This window comes from Bradysia coprophila (assembly GCF_014529535.1).
Source record: "Bradysia coprophila strain Holo2 chromosome X unlocalized genomic scaffold, BU_Bcop_v1 contig_12, whole genome shotgun sequence".
In the NCBI taxonomy this organism is placed as follows: Eukaryota; Metazoa; Arthropoda; class Insecta; order Diptera; family Sciaridae; genus Bradysia; species Bradysia coprophila.
Genome location: NW_023503293.1, coordinates 5020756 through 5043120, shown reverse-complemented (window position 1 = coordinate 5043120; position 22365 = coordinate 5020756). Strand labels below are relative to the sequence as shown.

Below are 22365 nucleotides of genomic sequence, written 5' to 3'. Positions count from 1 at the left end.
TGTTGGATTCGTTACAATAACTCTTTTTGTGGGCATTAATTTGTCGTAATTAATTTCGATTAAAAATTATTCAATTAAACTACATATATGTGCAATATACACGTTGCTTCTCCGTACGTGGTAGTAAAATATTTTTGCAATGTTTGAATTTTCCACAGACAAAAGGCTAATAGCGTAGATACGTACGTTTTTACGATTGCCAACGAATTTTCTGATGGACAAACTGATATTAAACAATCATTTGATTATTGAATATAACAATACCATACGCTGACGATGCAGCCGTGATTTATCATCGAAACATAGTTCAACATGTCTAATTCATTTTTGTCTCCGTCTACAACGTACTTTTACAGACCTCCAAAGTTTCCGTCAAAGCCAGTTTTTCGACAGGACGATGAAAACCAAAATTTTCTGGAACTTTTATTTTAAAAAAACAGGCTCAACAGATAATGCATTTAATTCTATTACAAATGTTTATTCGTCACTTACGTGCTTCCAAATTGTATTTTTATATTGACGATTAGAAATGCTATAGCCTCACCCGAGGCCTGACTCTTCAACATAAAATTGTTTAACCACGTACGTGCCGAAGAAGTGTAAATGTAACATGTATACAGGCAAAGATTTCAACTGAAAACTTCGATTCTGTTACTTCTTAAGTACGTTAAGGGGCCATTCATAAAGTGCGCACGCAGTGTGCGGTCATTTTTTGACCCCCTTCCCCCGTTTCGCACGCGATTTTCCATATAAAAAGTTCCAATTTCAGACCCCCCTCCCCCTTAAGTGCGTGCGCACTATTTGAATGGCCCCTAAGCAGATTGATTCAAAATCTATTACTTCGTCAGTCATACCAAAAATGTTCCTATACAAGGACATGTAGCTGTCGATAACAGATGACATGCGTGCCACTTGGAGACTTTTATGTAGCTTGATGTTGGCTTGTGATTGAATTAACTTTCGTTCCTTTTTTAGTTGAGATTTTAGACTATTCGGTATAATCATCATTTGTTTATAAATTACTTATATTTGTGGCGCGATGAGATGGAATAATTATACAAGCAACCGTTAAGTCTCAGCTTTAGAGCCGACTTCTTTCTTTACTTTTGAAATGGTTTTATCGTCTGAATCGTGGTAGAAGAATTTTGAACTTTTTAAATTAAAAGATTTTCTTGCCAATTCTTGTGCGAATGCGTGCAACTGCAACGACCATTTATAACAATAATAACAACAATCGAAAAGAAATAAAAATAAAATTCTGACGCAACCTTTTAAAGTCATTTCTTCAATATATAATTCCTATTATTCTCTCGTTTTCCCCCTCATTTTAAAGCTAAATTCGCCCTTTTTCATAAATGTTTCACTTATGAAAGTCAAGCATTCTTTGTGTATCCAATTATATTTAAAAAAAAAAAAACTTCTGTTCAATGACTGTCCATAAGTTGAGCAGTACGAAAATATTTTTTTTTCTATACATTGAACAACCCTAAAAGTGTTTTTCATCTTTATATTTAAGAGACTCTTCATAACATATTTTTATGGAATCTTTACGTTTCAATTTATTCGAGAGGCGAAAAAAACGACCTCTTCATCATTGCGCATTTTTTTTTTCGTTGAATTTCATTCTAATCGAGACCACTTTACGGTGGAAAAAGAACATGTTATCGTTACAATTCTGAAATATAAATAATAAATTCGCTGATGGTCTCTGGCGCGTTGTGAACCTCCTTCTTTGTTTGTTTTTACTTAACCGCCGCACTGGTTACATACACATGTAAATTTTTTTTAACCAAAGTAAATATAAAAGTCAACATTTTTCACACCTCTTGACTTCTTAAAAAGCGTGAAAAATGCAGTAAACAATAGCCAAAATTTTTTAAATGGTTTTCCTATATACACACAAATTTAATGAGGGTTCGGAAAATATATAAAACATTTTGTCGAGGCATGATTATGATTGTATGAAATGTCAATTTATGTTTTCTGTAAACGATGAGTATGTGTCTAGTCTATTCTTAACGGAATTAACGTGTGCAACGACTTAGTTACGCAAATAAAACTAGCTCACATTCAAATCCAGTAGCGAAGAATTATTTAGTAACGATAAATGGACTCTTGAAAACGAATGGTTTATTGAGGACGACTGTGCAACGTGATGCATAATTAATTTTTGGGGCTTTTGAACCAATGTAATGGTTGATACAATTATTGCGAAATTGGAATTGTGGCTATCGATTTGGGACCTACACCAAAACGTTTACATTTTTAATGCGTGTTGGCTCGTTCTGGATGAAATGTGACTCGATATTTTGCCTAACTGATAGAACTGATTGAACATAAAAAAATCAATAGATTATACCTGGCTGCAATTCTCTCGTATATCAAAAAAGTATCGTAAGATTAAAGTAAATTTTGTATCACTAACCACAGTTTAAACAACAGAAGTAGCAGATTGATAGTAAATTATGTCCATGTTGCAACTTTTTATCTTTTCAAGTGCGAAGGTTTCAGCCCATAAGGCAAAATAAAGGTCCGAACAATTACGTAAGTTATTTTACTCACTAACACCCCGGGAAATGAAAAAGAGTTTCTGCATCTGCGCTGCGAAAACTGACCTTTTTCATGCGTGATTTGGGTGGCGATCGAAGGGTCTTTTTTTCTCTGGTTTTCCATGTTTTACTTTTCACCACTAGTTGTGAAATGAATTTACATATATCCTTTTCGTCACTAGTGTTGAAATGGATTTACTTTTCACCACTCCTTCTGCATATCTGAACCATTAATCGTAAATAAAAATTCTGCCCTGACCAAATTTCGAACCACCGACACCAAAACCCAATGCTTACCGAGCAACACCTCTAACCATTTTTGAAGCGTACATAAATGCAGTCTACTTGATCGTTCATACAATATTTCGTTCATACAATAGAATGTATGTTAAAGGTACAGTTATGTTTTGCATTTCAAAAGTTCATTTTTTGCAGCTTGTTGCAGAAAACGTTGTATGAAACTAGTTGCGAAAAGTGGTAGTTTTTGTCACACGATGTGGTTATCATATAGTGACAAAAACTACCACTTTTCACAACTAGTTGCATAAATAACTATTTAAGGCTCATAACTATGAAGAAATGATTTATTTTCCGGGGTACAGCCCCATTCATTTCCGTGCATTTTCTTACAGCCCTAATTAGAAAGGTATTTTAAGACACTTTGTTCGATACTGAAAACGAACGAATAGAACTTTGATGTGAGTAAGAATTCTAGGATTTATTGTTATTGATGTAAACACTTCTCACGTCTACTTTCATGGGGCTCAAATCAGTTTTCTGTTCGTCTAATTGAAGAGATCTTCAACTGACATCAATTGGCATACATAATTGGCAGTTCCAACGTAATAGCAAGCGTACATCATAACTAAATCTGCTACTTCCTTTGTTTATCCTTCCATTATTATCCCGACTTTTATCTCTAGTTTGTTGTGCAAACATTTTTTCCAAGGCTCGTTTTAACGCTCTGATTTGAGTGAATTGGATTTTAGCTCTAGCCGTCCAACCCCGATTGAGCTGGTTGTGTATGACATTTTAATAACTTCTCGTACGAAAGGGTGCAGTTCCGAGGTAACGTAAAATACTACTGTCCTAATTAGCATCACATATGTTATGTAATTTGATTAATTGTAAAAACAAAATCAACGAAAAGAAAAACAAAGTTATCTAATTAAAAACATTGAACAACAACAGCAACAACAACAAAAAATCATACCACCAAACACCATAAAATGAAATGTGTTCCTCATTCCTTAATTGATATAAAAACGCGCTCTTTTACGGTTCGTTGCGCTAAATTCTTTTTTCCCATTTTTTCTTCGTTTCTTTCGAATTAACATAAGCTTTATAGTTTTAATGCTTTGTATGTTATAAGAGTATAGTCTGCATCAACATTTTTCTTTTTTTTCGAAATGTAACATACGAACATACGTACACGTTGCAAGATATATATTATATAAAAATCTAAAAATGCTCATCGTTTAACGAGCACACCGACGAAACTTTTTAAGTCTAATTACAAACGAAATTGTAAATATGCAATTGCCGTTTAAAAATTAGCACAAGAAAACATTTTTCAACTCTGTGTGTATCTGGTGCGCTTTGTCTTGTCGTTTATGAATTGATATTCTGCCGTTGGATTTTGCAATATTAAAAAAAAAAATCAAATTATTTATTATGTTAATGCTGTTAGTTATTACAACCGGTTGCCAGCGATAGTGTTGATGTTTCTCTCCTTTTCGTTATTTTTTTCATTATTATTTTACTCTTTTGTATCATTTGTCATTAATGTGGTTTTAGACGGATGTGTTTACAATACTAAAGCTAATTAATTTGTTCGCTCTTCGCTATTTACGACTTTTCAACTTGTTCGCTTATTATTCACTAATTAATAATGACATTCAATAAAATATGAAATGTATTTGGACAGTGGCAGAGTTTTTTTTTGTCTCTAAATTTTATTTCTCACTTAATTGTTACTCTTACTTTCTGTTAGTCGTTGAAAGTATAGCCAAATTAGCTACTGATTTCTTTTGCACATTTTTGCCACTTAATTGGACGGCGTTTAACAGATTGAGCCAAACGAGACAAACGATGAACGACAAACTAGCGTGGAAGTATAGTCACGCTTCGAGAGAACATGGCAATAATTTAATGTGATTAGCTTTAAGTGCAATGACATATTGAATGTAGATGACTGGTAGAATGTACCAAACAGCGATTTTTTTTTTTTTGAAACTCATACTAAACGGTTTATAGTTTCGCAAATGAAGTATTTGATCCGGCAGAATGAATGCTGATGTCTTTGTCGTCTGTCAAAGGTTAAAATGCTTAGATTAAGTTTGTAGCACAGAAACAGAAGAAAATGTCAGAATGTCATCTATTACTGATTGATAAAGAGTGTTATGATCGGAGCGAGACGACCGAATACCAGTTAATTATAACTTGCCTTGGGGTACTTGTCAAGATATTTGCTTCTCTGTCAACATCTTACTATGTGAGCGAGAGGACCGAAGACCAGTTTATTATAACTTGCCTTGGAACTTGGGACACTTGTCACAATATTGCTTTCTCATAAAACTCTGTGTAAAACGGAATGAAGTATAAGATTCTTTCAAGGATGTGTAGCAGATAGTGAATGGTTTTTGCCACTGCCCCGATCTGTGAGAAGTATTAAGTACGTCTTTTGACGTTTCACATTAACATGCTGTTCAAAAATACCACTTTCTCATCAACAGTAGCAAGGAAATGACAGAAGTAAGTCATAAGGCAGAACATTGAGACCGTGATTGCTATCAGCTGTTTCAGCTTTCTGATTTGAATACAGCGTTCAAAGATCGTAAAAACAGGGGAAAACCAGTTAATTTAACTGAGCTCGATGGAAGATATGTCAAAATTTGTATGTAAAGAGGAGAAAAACCAGTTAATTCAACTGATCTCGATGGGTGATATGTCAAAATTTCGACTCTCTTTTAACACTGTATCGATACTACTGAGTGAGCCGAGAGAGCTACTGAGAGATTTTTTTTCGATAACAGTCTTAAACATATACAGTGTTAAAAGAGCGTAAAAACAGAGGAAAAAACCAGTTAATTTTACTGAGCTCGATGGGTGATATGTCAAAATTTGTATGTATAAAGGGGAAAAAACCAGTTAATTCAACTGATCTCGATAGTTGATATGTCAAAATATCGACTCTTTTTTAACACTGTATAAAAAATGACTGACTATCAAATAATTAGAGCAATTTTCTTCAACTGATCTTCAAATCTCTATAACAATAAAACGGGGCTATATGTAAGCATTACACGTAACATTTCTTTCCCCTCAGACCACATAACACAAAACGTTTTCATAAATTATTTAACAAAAATTAAAACTAGTAAGCCCCACGAAACAACGTTGATGGCATTTGTAGCGTATACCTCTACTTTAGACATATAGGCTGTATTACATATAATGCATGCAAGCATTAATTCGTACAGCAAACTGTACTCCGAATCAATTTAATCGCCGATTTTCAAATTATTTCATTACGAATTTAACGAAATTTTATTGAACTGCTTTCCGGTTCAAATTGATATATTTATTTTGAAAACCACTTCAACATTCGTTTACATGATCGTTGATCGGTTATTATAATATTTATTGAAAGTTGTCTTGAATCACGCAATCAGCAAAACGGTTATTACAATTTTTTTTTCTTCCATCAGTTGGTTTGTTGTTTTTTTCCTCTATATGTAAATTAAGTTGTGTGTAGCTCAATAACATCTACTACAAAAATAAATCTGATGATTCAAGGGATTTAAAATTAAGTATGTTGGAGAATGAAGGCAGTCATGTCTTGATATTATGAGGTTTTCGTTTTTTTTTTTTTTAAACGTAACAGTGCGACGACGCGACGTTATACATGGGACATGGACATTTTAACGGCAATAGAATTGTAAAGTGGTCTTCATGAACATCAACTTGCAACTAATAATTTAAAAAAAGACGCGAAATGTAGGTATGTGCTGCAACTGTATGCAAATTTATCGGGTTGTTCGTCTATTAGAACAAGACATTAATGTTTCTTAAGCTTAATGTTCTACTATTTAACGATGCACTTAATATTGCAGTTCGTTTTGATTTTAACTGAAATCTAACTCAAAAATATATTTGAAGTAGCTCATCAGAGTTCGAATTTTACCCATTTTACGTTTATATCCGAATTGCACCGTTTTTAACTGTTACGAAAAGGGAATGAGAATCTTCTAACCTTTCGAACTTGGTGACTCAATCTCTTACTTCATTTGTTTTAATTTTAACATTTACTTTGTTATATACGGCGACGTAACGGCGAGATAGTTATTTATTTTTGTTATCGTGGTCGTTAACATCAACAGTGGATTCGCCAACTGATGATGGACAATTAACAATCTTGAAGTATTAAATAAGAATAAACAGGAAGCAATAAACAGGACTTAAAATTAAAAAACAACTTCAGAAACGAGTGCTGAAATCTGACAAAACTTTGAACCAAAAATTACTCCAAAGAATAAAAGAAACGAATGTGTCGTAGATATAGCTGACGGAAGAAGTTTTTGAAATTTTACTTCAAATTTCTTCTACTGAACTTCTAATACTTCTAATGAACATTTCGAGTAAAACAGGAAACACTTTTAAAATGTTTACTTAAAACGATAAATGGAAAATCTTTTCACAGAAGTGGACGTTCCATCTATATCTTACCTCAAAGTGTGAAAATCTCTCAACCAGGTTTCATCTCTATCATCCAAATTTTAACAACTAAAAAAATATTTAAAGAATCGATGATCTGTTAACTGCCTCGGGGAAAGTTGACCTTTTCTCTCTCTCTCTCTCTCTCGCTCAAAATCCCACAAAAAGATTAATGATTGCAAGTTCTATCAGAGATATTATTATTTATCTAAGAAAAGCTAAATAAATAATTTATCAAAGTCCTTGATGAGGCGATGAAATAATATTGTTGTGAGAGCACAAATCGTAATAACATAAAGGAAAAAGGTGATTTGGAGTCATTTGGTTGGTATATAAACTCAAAAATAATGACACAAAATAAACAAAACCAAAAAAACAACGAGCTTGGCAGTATAATAATGTGAGTTAATGAAGCCTTTGGTTGTGTCTTTGATGTTGATTAGGGGGGCCATATTCGAAGAGAAACACATTCACCACAAAATGTTAAACGTCATTTAATAGCAGGGTTGGTATGTTAAATGTTATCCTGCAATCATCTAGAAGTTTGGAAAGAAATGTTTAAAAAAAATTGTTTTTTTTTCTTATCGACTTTAAACAAAATATTATTATGTAGTCATTTCCCACGTGAATTCAATGCGTAATTGAGTTTTTTTTTGTTCATATATTTTGTATTTTAATCCCTTTACGCTCGAAATACAGCAATTACAACAACAAAATACAAACACACGCAAGTATAATAAAATTAATTTAATTTATTATTCCTTTTCATCTAATTCCAAAATAATACAAAACTCACAACATTATTACCGGTCGCCGAGTGTGTGTATACATAGTATAGTTATATATATACATATCCAAAAGAAAAACCATCAGGAAAAGAACAAAAAATATATAAAATAATAATAAAGACTCTTTGGCTTGGATTATTATTATGCGCCTTTTGTGGTTCAGTGCCTCTCTTTTGTAGTAATTAAGTTTTCGTAGAGATCTTCATTTAAGATAATTTTAAGTCGAAAAGTGGTGTATTAATGCGCGCTGGCGTGTAAACCTAAATGAATTAGCGTTTATATTAACCATATTTGCATTAATCAGCCATTAATCTCCATTGTAAAATGGACTTTTTATATAATTTGAATTTTCATTAAATATATATATATATATATGCTGTACGTACCATTTGTGTAGTTTAAATATATTCTCCGGAAAAAAATTTCGAGTTAAATATGTGGTTGATAGTTTTGTGTGCATAATTTTGCACTAGTTTAAATTTATAATTTTCAGTTTTTTTTTGGTTAACGTTGTTGTTACTACACTTTTATGGCTTTTAAGTGGATAAAGAGTTATTTGTTTATTTTAATTTTATTTCTTATTTTTATTTTGATAATTTCGGTTGAGAGCATAATTTTTTTATTCTTGTTTTCTTCTTTTTTTGTCTTTCTTTTTTCAAACCAATTTTTTTGTCTGTCTGCCTGTGAGTGTTTGAAACTTTTGTTGAAATTGAGGAACACATTTTCTGAATAAATTGGTTGCCAAAATGGTGTTAAATTTGAATTGTTTTAATTTAACATAAAAAAAACATTAACAAATTATAGCTTTTTTAATTTAAATATTTCATTTTGGCATCATCATTTTTATTGTTTTGTTGTGTGCGGTTCTTTGCCGGTAATTTGGTGCTTTTGTTATCCTATCTCTCTCTCTCTCTCTCTCTCTCTCTCTCTCTCTCTCTCTCTCACACATACACCTTGTCTGTCTCCCGCTACAGGATGACAAATAGGAAACCACAATTAACACTCAAGAGAACACAAAACTTACACAAAACATTCTAACTTGATAATTGAATCTGCAGAAAAGTGCAACTTGTCGTCTGATTTGGGGGTTGTTGTGGCCTGTAGATTTTTCAACAAAAATTTTGTTAAACGAATGACGACCTAGATTGTTATGGTTTGTTTGAGCAATTACAGACCGTAACAACTCATAAATCGGAAAATATGACACATTTCACGTTTATGAGAACGTGAAAATGAAATGGGGTCAAATACCGAAAATCTGTTGTCGACAACAACGACAAAAATGAACGCTGAGTTGAGGCTGGTGTTCTTTTATAAGGAGAATGTAACAATAACACAAATGAAGAACAAGATTTTAGTACAAGTTTTTAGACTAGATTTTGACAATGAGCATGTTGCCTGTAAAGGTGAATAAAACTGTGAACATTTCTTGAAAAAAAGAAAAAATTGAGTAAAGTGAAATTTTGAAAAGAATCGTAAGACTTAATTTTGTCCAAGACAATCTTTCATCGTAATGACACATTTTTGGCCAGACGATGAAAAATGTCTTTCCCAAAAGTAGGTCATGTGGTCTTACGAAGTGTTTATGGCGAACACCACGAAGCTCTTCCATACCAGTTACAGTTATATTAAGCCGCACAATAAACTATTAAAAACGTCGATCGTCGTAGCCTACTTTTACGCTCGCCACTAAACGATATCCTTCCTTTAACGACAATAAAAAATGAGTATGAAAAATTCATAAAGAGAATTTTGCATTCGTTTCGCAAAGTTTTGTTTTATATTCGAAAAAAGATCATTTCCAACGCAAAAGTTTAGATACCTGATGCAGATCAACCGAATAAAAACCCGACACATTTTGTCTTTTATGGTTAATGTGTTGATAAATAAACATTTTCTATAAGTGAAATCAGATCAATAGTCAACTTTACGGTCACAATAATAACTTCCAATTAACATAATTATATCAGATCACACATCTTAAGCCAATAAACATGAAATTGCAATGAGTTTAAATTTCAATATTTTACTATATTTAATGCCTACAAGTCGCCATAAGTCGATTCAATTAAATGGTATTTAATCCATTTTGCCTCTTTATACGCATAATGCGAAATCGTTCATATACGACAAACATAGCAGCACCAGCAGCACAACAACAACAACATATTTTTTTAAAATAATAATTCTATAATCTCACTGAAAATCTACGAATTATAAAAATTAAAAGCGTTTTTCAACACGACATTCCAGGTGCCAAAGACGATGATGGAAGTGTAAAGAGCGGTTTGGGCAGTCTGTCCGGTTCATCGGGATTGAGTAAAAAGCAACGCAAAGCCCGAACAGCATTCACTGACCATCAATTGCAAACGTTAGAAAAAAGTTTCGAAAGACAAAAATATTTAAGCGTACAAGACCGTATGGAATTAGCCAATAAATTGGGATTAAGTGACACACAAGTGAAAACATGGTATCAAAATCGACGGTAAGTCAATTCGTTAAATTGTTTTTTTTTAAGCTTTATTTCTGTTGTATTGCCTTATGTACGTGAAGAGTTTCTCCGGTGATTTCAAACTGTTCATGAGATTAAGAAATTTTTTACTCTCATTTTTAATGTCATTAGAATCTTCAGGTTTGTGATGCTGTAAATTTACACTAATTAAAATGGGTACTCGATGATCGAACTCATTTCACTCTTAGTTTTTCAGTAGCATTTGAAACGATTAATCATCTATTAAAAACAAAGATAACAGAAATAAACCGGGAAATTCGGGATAGTGTTGCTTACATACCACATTTTTTGATACAATTAATGAAGTAAAAGACTTTTCATTAATCTGTTACAAATGCTTAAATTAAATGAAGTAATAGATTCAGTTAGTTTAATTGTGATAATTTACCGTGGCACAGTTGACGTTGATGTCCATTATTTAATGTCCATTGAAAGGAAGGATTATACTGACATTAAAATTTAAGCAATTGAATAAAATTTTTAAAAAAATCATCCGAAAATTAGACGTGTCCACAATGTATGCTCCATTTATTTAATTAGGAAGTCTTTTGAAAAAAATCCAACCGTTTGTTGGCTAAAGTGAAACTATTGATGTCAGCGCCGATTAATATCTACGAGCTAATCTGTTAATCTGTTTAACACTGATACACATTGTCGAACCTTTCTCTAAATATCTTTTTCGAATTTCACTGTACTGGCAACAACTTATTTTATGAACTCCATTGCCTCAAATTATCGATAGAGCTGTCATGTAATTAATGGATCGTATTCCGTTGAAACGGAGTAAAATTCTGATAATTTATTGCCAATTTGTAATTTGCACAGCACAAAAAAAATCATTTGAAAATTGACCGATAAAATGGTTACTTAATAAGCGCTTCAATAACATTATTACAATAACATAAAAAATATAATTCTCCGGGCCCATTATCAACTTCTATTCGAAAAGTAGCTGTGTGCAAAACGTAAAGCTAGAACAACGTTTTTCGTGCAATTAAAATTTTATATAATAATTGCTCAACCCGACCCATCGAAATTTTTATAATGATTCTATGAAATCATTGAAATCATAGCGTTTCTAATCATCACTTCAAACCCCACGACCAAAAAAAAAAAATGAAATAAAACAACAACACACAGAGAGAGAACACATAACCATCTCATTAAAAACGCTAAAAATAATTTTTAATTAAACATAGGCAATCATCGGTGAGTAGTGCGGTCAGAAATTTCCTCACATAAAATGATGATCAAAGGCGGCTCCATTCAAACCGTATAATTTGTTTTCAATTTGAAAATTGGTGTTCATTCGATTTTTTGTATTGTTTTACTAACATCAGAAAAAACGACTAACCAAAATCCAATAAAACTCGTTTTTTTCTCTTAAAGAAATCATTTTATTCATTTAAATTTGTCTAGGCTCTCTAGAGTTTTACTTACTCGTGTAATAACATTGAGAATCGGTTACCTTCATATATAAGTATATCGAAACGTACCCAGTGCTCATATACGAGTCTTTACAATTTTTCCACTTCATCTCTTTTATTTGTTGTATAATTTTTACTCCACATTCTGTGTACGTATTAAAAACGCCATGTACATTAATCGCACACACTAAACCATCCCGTACTAAAATAAAGAATGAGATAAAAAAAAACCAACTCGAACCAAAACCCATCGGATTATTATATTGAAAATACCGTTTACCTTCATTATAACTCCTCATCAAGCTATGGTTTTTGGTGTAAGGTATTTTTTCGGTTGTTGTTGTTGTTTACTTTTTTACGATGTGTGATAAACTAAATCCGATTCAATCAATAATTTTTATGAGCAAGAGAATAAACAGTTTTGTTGAAACATTATAAGTCAATTTGTATTATGAAAATATAAAATTGAAAATTTAAACTTTTCATTGTGTTTAATAAAATCGAAGATTATTATGGACGGTTGTGGCCTTTGTGTTGAGACTAATAACATTTTACCAGTCAGACTCGGTGGTGTTTATTATTATTTCCATCTGACTAGATCATCTCACGATGATGATTTAAACGTAGAGTCACACGTGTAGAATGTATATATATATATATATAATTGTTCAATCCATTAACGCCAAGGACTTTTGAAGAGCGCATTAATTTTGAAGCTTGTACATAATGACGACAATCTGGGGATTTAAATTTTTTTTAAAGTTAAAAATGGGTGAGGAATACGCTGACTTTTTACCAACCTGCTTTCTTTGCTTCTAAAGATTGCAGAAGCTACAATTCCTTACTGAAAGCAGTGTATTACAATTTACAAGGCTTAGATTTCACCAACCTCAAAATAACTTTCCTGTTGCCACTAAGAGAAGTAGCTTCAACATAAATTGAACATAAATGCCTTCCACATTTTTAATGCTAGAACACACCTGAGCATCCAGATCTAAAGTTAAGATTGTCCACTACTAGAAACTTTTTCTTTTAGAGAATCTAGATTCTCCACTGATCAAACACTAAAGAATGAAACAGTGGATGTGAAATTAACCTGTTACACACGGCAAGCATATGACCAGTATCGGGTCTATTACTTCCATCAATCAAAATCTAGATTTTGATTTGTTCAAAGAAATTCTTGTGAAATAAATTGGAAACTGCAACTCCCTGTACGACTGGAAAACGTTATAATTAAGTTCAACCTACCCCAATAATTATATTTAAATTGCACATGACTTCTCTCACATTTTCCATAGACAATAAATATTGTCTAGTCAGCAATTTCGATGACAATATTTCCAGAGAAATAATGAAAGTTGACAAAAATTTTCGATTTTTGGGCTCATTTTGATTTACACATTCCAGTTATCAGATGAAGTATTAGATTTTTAAGTTTGATAATTTCGTGGACAATTGCTGGCGTCTCCAACAAAAATCCAATATGGAAAATCTAGTTCTTCATTTGTTAAGAAAAGTTTATAATACATAAATTACAATAACAGTAATTTTTCATTTTTCTCCGAAAATAGAACCTGAAAACAGTGTTAGTAACACTAAATAATATAAATAATAGCGTTAGACATACGAGATTGGGAACTCTTTCATGCTCATTCATTCAAGCTAGGTAGGAGGAGGGGAATTAAGAAAATATGAATGGAACGTTTTCTTGAAAGTTTGGGTACTATAATGGGAAAGGAAAACACGTGTAAGAAGGCAACTCCACAGTCGAATCGCAGTTGAAAAGGCAGCCCCATTAAACTTCACCGTGCGATAGAATCTAGAAGATACAGTGTAGGATAGGGGTGCGCTTAGGGGTGACAAAAGTTGACATAAATTGTATAGTGTAATAGTACATAGTGAGGTATTTTAGTGTAGTAGGCAAGCGTATTATGTCTAGTGATACAATTTTGCTTGCAAATTCATTACATATCTAGGTGCTTTTTTCTACTCTGGCAATACAATACTCAAATACTTGGGCTGTAAGTGTATCCCTAATATAGTGTATTATTGACATATGAGGGGAAGCATCGAGGGTTGCCGAGATTTCTCCTTATATGTAAATACGAAATTTTATTGCGTAATCGATATGACGTTGGAGAACGATTTATAATGTCTATTCGTTGCGAATGTTATAAAAAATTCAATAAAATGTGTAACGTCATTTGTGCCCTACCCCCCTTATGTTCTTCTTTACCAGTCTTCCGTTGTTTTAAAAAACTTCTCTGTAATATTCCTCCCATTACCAATTTAATAAGTGGAAAATAATAAAAAATCTTACTGATTGATGTCCGCTAACAGCCCAAAATCGACTCGGTATAATCTTAAGATTTCCCATAACATCAAAAAAGAAATTCAACAAAATGAAAAATTGAGTGTGTACACGTAACACGTTCACAACGTTCATTCACAAAATTATTTGTTATAATATGTTCCACTATTTAATGAGAATATTTTTGTAGATTCTTGTGTTCATTCAACACATCATTTGTAATAAAATTCTCGTTCTTATACATCATTTAACATTATTTTTATAGACGAAAAAAAACGCACGGTGTTATTGTTGCCTGTGCCTGTGTATTATTCTTATTCTTCAATTTTATTGTTATCAATAACAAATGCTGGCACATCTCCCGATGAATATTTCATTATTGAAATTAGTCACATAAAGACGCATACCCAAATATTAAATGCCATAAAAAAAATGTTAATTTAATTGTGCGTTCAGTAAAGTGTTAATAATTTATACAAATGACCTAATATACAAAACTCTTTGCTAGAATTGTATAATTGCTATAATAACTCTGACATATAAGCAATAATTTATCTCAATATCTATCACATCCACAGACCGTTATGCAAATTTTCTTTGGTGTTTCTTTTTTCAGTTTTTATTTTTTTTATTAATGGTTTAGACGAGCAATGGAAGCTCGCGATGTGGATATGTTTTATTGGAAGAGGTTGGTTGTTGTTTTTTTATAGTTTAAACCGCATCCATAATGCAAAATGTGAAATGGCTTTTGAGTCGAACTGAAAATTGGAGTATTACAACAACAACGGTGTTCTGGATTAATAAATCAAAAATTTTAAAAAACAACAAGCAACAACAACTGAAAAGTATAAATTTAAACAGGGGCACTTTTCGGTTCTCTGGGCAAAATGCGTCCGTCACTTTAAAATTTATATTCATTTTTTTTTTAAATGGCTTTATGTTGTTGGCAGCGAGCAATTTTTTGACTGTCGAATGTTTGAGTGGTTGAGTGATTGCGACTGAGTACGAATGAAGAAATAAATAATAAAATTTACAGCAAAAAGGAGTTCAGTGCTTTATGTGGTTTTATTGCTCGGTTCTTTTTTTCTCTCTTCTTTTATTTAAATACATTGTAGACATGATGAACGAATGGTATTAAAATACAATGGCTATGAATGGATTGAAATGTATTTGAGAGGATGACAAATTGTCGTTAACCATTTTATAAATGTAAAAATTCTGATGCGTAAATCGTTTTCGATCGGATAAATCATTCGGCCTGATGAGAAGATAATTTGTGAATAATTGTTTGCGTTGAAGGAAGAATGGGAATCGCAACAAAAAAAAATTAAATTCAGTGAACAAACATTAAAAAGATGAGTTTATCATTCAAAATAATTAATTTCGGGTCGATCGTTTTTTGTATGTATAATACAGTCGACTTGTTGTCTATTTTTTGTGATGCTACTCTGTTCTTCATCTCAAAAGTTAATTTACCTTTTTGATATAATTATATCAAAAATTTCAAACCATTAAAGCTTATTTAACATTGTCCTAACCAGACACTTAATAGAACAAAACATGATCTCATCTCTCATCTCAATAAAGCATGTTCCAACAAAACCATTATAATATATGAGTTGTTGCTTAAAACAAGTAGCAAAAACCGTATGCACTTAATGATTGGGTTCTTTGATTGTGATATAATTACATGATGAGGCTTTAATGGCCTTCTTCAAGTTAACAAAATAAAAATAAGATAAATTCTCTCATATCTAGGCCCCCTTCATATCTAAACTGTTTGTTTAACTTGACCGGTGGTTTCTTTTGATCATCGTTTAATAAACGCGTTTTTTTCAACCAATTTCTTCTCCGTATTGGTTCGGGATTTTTTTTTTCTTTCTTGTTCTTCTCTCTGTTCCTTGCCTACCTACATCACCATCATTCTTCTCGTACGATGTGTGTTTCAATGCAATAAAAAAATTAAACAATTAAAGTCGTCGATTTTGTGCAAGTCATTTTGTTTAGTTTGATTCTTGTATAACACACACACACTATGTGTAGATAACACACAGCCGAACTATGGGATGTCGATGTCTGTTTTTCACCAAAAAAAAATTCTTTGTACACAAAGACCGCCACGCCGAATTACCGAAAAGACAACAAAATTTATCACACCTATTTAGTGTGAACCGGTGTGTGAGCATGGATTTTCTCAGGTTTCTCTAATGATATACACCATTCTATCTGCCAATGTTCTCTAACCGTACGTATGAGATGTGTATAGAGTAGATATACACACAAACAATCCCGGAGACCTGGATATACTCTGCAATAATTCAGATGAAAAGAAGCTGAAAAGGATAATTGCCCAACAAAAGAACCGTAGTCATAATAATTTCAGTAGAATAAGGGTATCCAACCGTATATATACGTATATGATGCACTAATCCTTTTGGGTGCAGACTTCAGAATTGTTTTTCGTGTGTTTCGGTGTGCATAGAGATCGGATATATATATGTTGTAAAGGATCGATGGTGTATACGATCATAAGTCGGTTTTTATTTTTCCTTTTTTTTCTGGATTGTCGGTTTTTCACTTTATATTGATGTTAAACGGACGGTAAGGATAATGTCGGTTAATTATGTGTTTAATTACGCATTTTGAAAATGTGCTGATTCAATATCCGGCGCCGAAAATTTTATTTTTTTTAAAGGAGTTTTCTGTGTTGATGATGGGTTGCCTATGAAACGCTGGCGCCGTTCGGATATTATTTTTCTTTTCTGTATAGTTAGACCATATGTACGGCTAGTTAAATTAATAAAAATCAATTTGTATTATCTTTGATGGTTACCGTATGTGGTACGTACGCATACAGTACATGGATGGCATATATAAGTAACATATGCTAAAATTTGAGACGATCCTAATTCAATCATGTTTAACTGAAACAATTAGATTTTGTTCGTCTGTTCTTGGTGGAAACGAAGAAAAATGTTTTGATGTGCGATACGTTTCAGCATCCAATTTTAGGCATACGATTTGGAATTGTTACAATAAAAGCATAGCAATGAACCAAGCACTAGAACAGTTTTTTTTAAACTGAAAATCGGCCCCTCTTTTCATACATAAAATTGCGATGCCGACATTACCTGACTTACGTTGTGATTAGTTGTAGCCCTCCTTTCCCAAAAAACTTAACAATTTATTATTGTCAGGGACTACTCTCAACCACACGAACAGAAATTTCAATAAACAAAAGCTGAAAGTGTCTTCCCTGTACCTACTGACAATAATTTCATGATTCATGGAGCTTTTCACCGATATTTCGCGGCAATGTTTGAATCTGTCTCTAATGTAAAATCCATGTGAAAAGCTCAAAGCTAATATTGGCAATGATATTCTACACAATAAACAATCAATAAAATCATTTAAGTGCAGCTAAAATTGTTATAGCCTCCATAATGAACTCCATTTAAATATACAACTGGTAATTGCTTTCTACTTTGATCCATAATCACGCCAGAAAAACCCCAATAATATGCAAAATGGAATATAAAATGTTCAATTGCACGAATAGTTTTTCTTGCATGCAAAAAAAAAGAAGTGAAATAATTGCCCGGTGCTTGATAATGTTGGTAGATATAATGTCAGAAACACGTAAATGTTACAGAACTTAAACGATTGCAAATTTGTTGTGTTATAGTTTACGGTGTGTATCGGTGTGTACTTACCATGCATTATGTACAAAAGGTTCGAGGTAAATGTTTGGGCCGTCTTACCGTAAACGTTTTTCTGAAATTACAATCTATGCACATCATTTCGTTTAACGACTGGGCTTTTAACATGAAATTTATATACAAAACATTTTACAGCAAAATGATGGATGCACCAAAGTTCATGATGGTTTTAAGCAAAACTCTGTATTTATTTTTGATTAACAAAATTCTTACGTTTTTCTGTCTGATGTATGTAATCTCATAACTGCATAATTTAGGTTAGACCTTCGTTTCACTGGAAATTTATTGGCGTAATCCGTTTACCATTTTATGAAACACAATCAAAACTTCATCACACAAGCACAACCAATAATTTGAACATTTTCGATATCTTTCGTTACAGCACCAAATGGAAGCGACAAACTGCCGTTGGCCTGGAGTTGCTGGCCGAAGCCGGCAATTACGCTGCATTTCAAAGACTCTACGGTGGTCCACCTTACATCGGCTCTTGGCCCTATCCAGGTCAAGGTCCTCCTGGTGCACCTCCGTCTGCTGCCGATATGTATTATCGGCAAGCAGCTGCTGCTGCAGCACTACAAAAACCGCTTCCATATCGACTGTATCCGGGCGTACCTGCATTAGGATCATTGGGTGGCCTACCGGGACCCAGCGCACCATTTCCGCATCTGTCGGCATCCAGTTCGTTGTCATCATTGAGTAATTACTATCAGAACAATAATGGCACTTCAAGTCAGACGCCGCGTAGATCGCCGAGTCTTGGTCCCAGTCCGCCGTTAAATCCGGGAAGTCCACCAGGACGATCGGAAAGTAATCCACCCAGTGAAGACGAAGATACGATTCATGTTTGAAGCTTTCGTTTTGAATTACTTACAACAAAATATTTATTTCTTTAGGCAAAAGAGTATAAACGTGTAATTGAATTTTGAATTTTAATTATTCACACACACACATACGCAAAACACACACACATATATACATGAGAACAAAATACTTTATTGACAATTAATGAATTCTGCGTATTTTAACGTGTTTATTAAATCAATGTAATGAGAAAATTTGATAAAAACCCAGTAAGAGTCTATACATGGTAGGTATATATAATAAAATATATATTAGTGCGTCCAACAATGATTTCCTTAGACCTGGACTTACTCGCGAAAATTTACATGAAAAATTATAGATTTTTAAAAATGTGAAAGTATTCAGACCCGAAATGAAATTTGATGTTTCTTCAATTTACACAAGAAAACTTCGAATCTGTCCGACCTTTTAGCTTCCATATATAACAAACCTTCAAAGGAAGACAAGGGCAATATATGTCTGATATATGGAGGCTTGTAATGTGGAGGTGAGACCAAATTAGAGACTAGCATTGAATTGATGTTAGTTTATCTTATGAAAGTACTCAGTTACCTGGAGCCGTAATTTACACACAAAATCATTTCAGAAGCACAAGCGAATTTTATCGAATTGCTGTTAAATAAGTTTACATTCACCTCAACCAATGCAAAAATATTTTTATTGTTCGGTCCGTTAATCTTTCGAATTGTTTGAATCGCATCGTTTGAATACAATTTTGTAAAATTTCTCCTTCATTCATCATCGTCACGAATTCACGATTGATCGTGTGCACCGATTTTCACGTGTTCTGGTTGTAAAACTCGTTGGTTATCTGCTCTTGAAGTAAATAAAGCGGCACTGAGTGGACACAATTTTGCCAAATTAAGATTTTATCCACCGTAGTGTCACAAGCGAGACAGGAATCAGTAGCTTACATCCTTGTTTGGAACTTTTGATTTTAATAAGAGTGCGCCGATGGAAAAAAAGCAAAAGTTCCAAGCAATTACGTAAATGATTTTAGTCAATAAACCTCCGGAAAACGAGTTTTAACGCTCACGGTAATATAGTTATAACTTATTTTCCAGAAGGTGAGTGGCAGTGAATAAATATTCGTCGGAATCGGCATGCAAAATAATTTAAAAGTCAAGTTTTCGTAAATGACTATTCGTCTTTTCGTTTGTTTAGAGTCGACACATCATGACGTAAAAAAGCAATGAGGTTGGTCAAGGAAACATTAAGTTAAAACCATTGAAATTTAATGTAACGACTGAGTAAATTCGAGATAAGATATGAGTTCTTGAAATTGAACATGCTGACATTTGACATAGAAATGCTCGACCGTATAATTTCAAAAACGCAGATTTTTACATGGTTCTTCTGTCTCTCTGTAGTCTGCAATATTATTGAATCACAACTCACAACCGAATTACTTCTGATGGACTTCCACATTTTTAAAAACTTATTCCGAAATGACATTTTCACAATGAGAAAATAACGGGATTCAGTTGGACGAAATCTGTAATTAACACAAATTAATTAATTAATAAAAAGAAAAGAAAAACAAAAAAATTGTGATTGTATATCTGTACTTATAAATGTAATTTTATTTTTAAATTAAAGTATAAAATAAACTCAACAAGAATGTGTAAATTACAAAAAAAAAATGAAGAAAAAAAATGAAAATAAAAAACCAGAAAAACAAAAAATATTAAAAAAAATTAAAATGTTGCATTTTCTTTCGGAAAATTGTTTTGTAAATAGTTTATGAGAATATGAAATAAATATTTATTATTAGTTTTTATATAGAAATGTGACATTTGAACAAATATACATTTATAAAATAAAAAAAAGAAAAGAAAATTCGTTCATTTATTAAGTGGAATTAAGAGCGATAAAAACAAAGAAAATTTCATATCTGGCTCCAGTGACCGGCTCCAACAGAATCAAGCATGGAACGTGATTTACAGTCGTTTCCCACACAAGTTGTAAGTATCGTAATCGTCATTATAAGAAAAATCCAAAAAATGGTCTTCAATCGCCCCAGTAAAATTCAGTTTCAAACTAGAAAACTAGGTACGACAGAGTAAAGTTAACCAGGCAGGAGCGCTTGTTTGACTAGGGACCTGAATAATCTAATAGCCCTTTATATTTTGCGAATAAAATTTTTCAATTTATGTCAGTGTTGATTTGAGTTCATTTTCATACAGTGTATTCGGTCCCTTATTTGACATTTCGAAAATGAACCGCTCCTGCCTGGTTTATTTTACTATGCCGTGGTAAAATAGAAAATCGTGTGTCAAGTCAAAAAAACGTCTTTCTAAAATTTCTGAAAACTAGAAAATTTTGCAGACAGAAAATGTTCAAAAAGTCCTTAAAAATTTAGAAAAAAATCATTGGAAATCCAAGAAAATCCTGAGAACTTAAAAAAGAAAACCTTTAAAAATCGATCAATATCCTGGAAAATTCAGTAAAAAAAAACATAGAAAATCATTGAAAAATCATTGAAAAATCATAAGAAAATATTTTTTTCGATGAACCTTTGTCAACAATGTTTACAAATGAACGGCGTTATGCACTAACCGCATTGGTTAATCGCTATGAACGCGATGAGAGTATACTGCAATATAGTTTTACTAATTGGCACAAGAGGAGTATAGGGGTACCTTGAAAAGTCTTTTGAAGATCTGTTAAAATTGATCGAAGAGAATTTTAAGGCCATCATTTATTCATGATCGATTCTTCAAATTATTCAAATTAAAGAAAACCCTTTATAGTAACAACAAAACTATACTCTCCAAAAAGACAATTTAACGATGACATTTTTTTAGTGCATCAGATCATAAAATCACATGACCACTCTTCATTATAAGTTGTCCACTAGAGAAGACCTTACGTAGATCTGATCAAAAATAGTGTCGAATCATTTCTTGCAATGACAGGAAACAGTATCGAAGGAATGGTAAAAGAATTTCGATGGCACAGCATCTTCGTGTGTACTGAATTATCTGATCTCCTTGTCAACGTACTGTAGTAAATGCAAGGTCTACGCAACACACTGCTACAATTTGAATAGAAAAAAAGTAGAAAATTAGTAATGTTAACGTTTATATGATGAGTATCAAGTTTGTGCCTCGAATTTCAGTCAAATGACTCAGTCCCACGATTCAAAATGGAATTTTAACGGCAAACCCAATAAGAAATTGTTAAAACACTTCATGGCCTAAATGGACCAAATCGTACTGGGACTAAATGGGGAAGTACATCACTCCATTGTGCGTTTGTCCAAAATAGTGTTTAATTTTAAAACAGTCGCAAGGTAAAATCAACGAATTGTAAAAAAAGGTCGATCAAGAAGAATGTTCGAGGCAACGACAATAATAGATTAAGTGTGTGAGAAAATGAAACAAAAAACTCATTGTTTGATTTTGAAGCAAAAGCTAGAGTGCTCCACATACAAAATGCTCATTTATTTCCTGATTTTACCAAGACCTAAAAAAATG

General features: G+C 32.6%; 1 protein-coding gene across 1 annotated transcript in view; it reads left to right on the top strand.

Moving 5' to 3' along the window:
• Nucleotides 1-20413, top strand: part of LOC119067154 (homeobox protein B-H1-like) — a 31958-nt gene extending 11545 nt beyond the window's left edge. Inside the window, exons 2-3 of the mRNA XM_037169947.1 lie at nucleotides 10307-10538; nucleotides 18408-20413. Coding sequence (XP_037025842.1) covers nucleotides 10307-10538; nucleotides 18408-18873 — 698 coding nt within the window. The 3' untranslated portion in view covers nucleotides 18874-20413. The remainder of the gene's footprint in view (nucleotides 1-10306; nucleotides 10539-18407) is intronic.
• Nucleotides 20414-22365: the final 1952 nt, after the last annotated feature.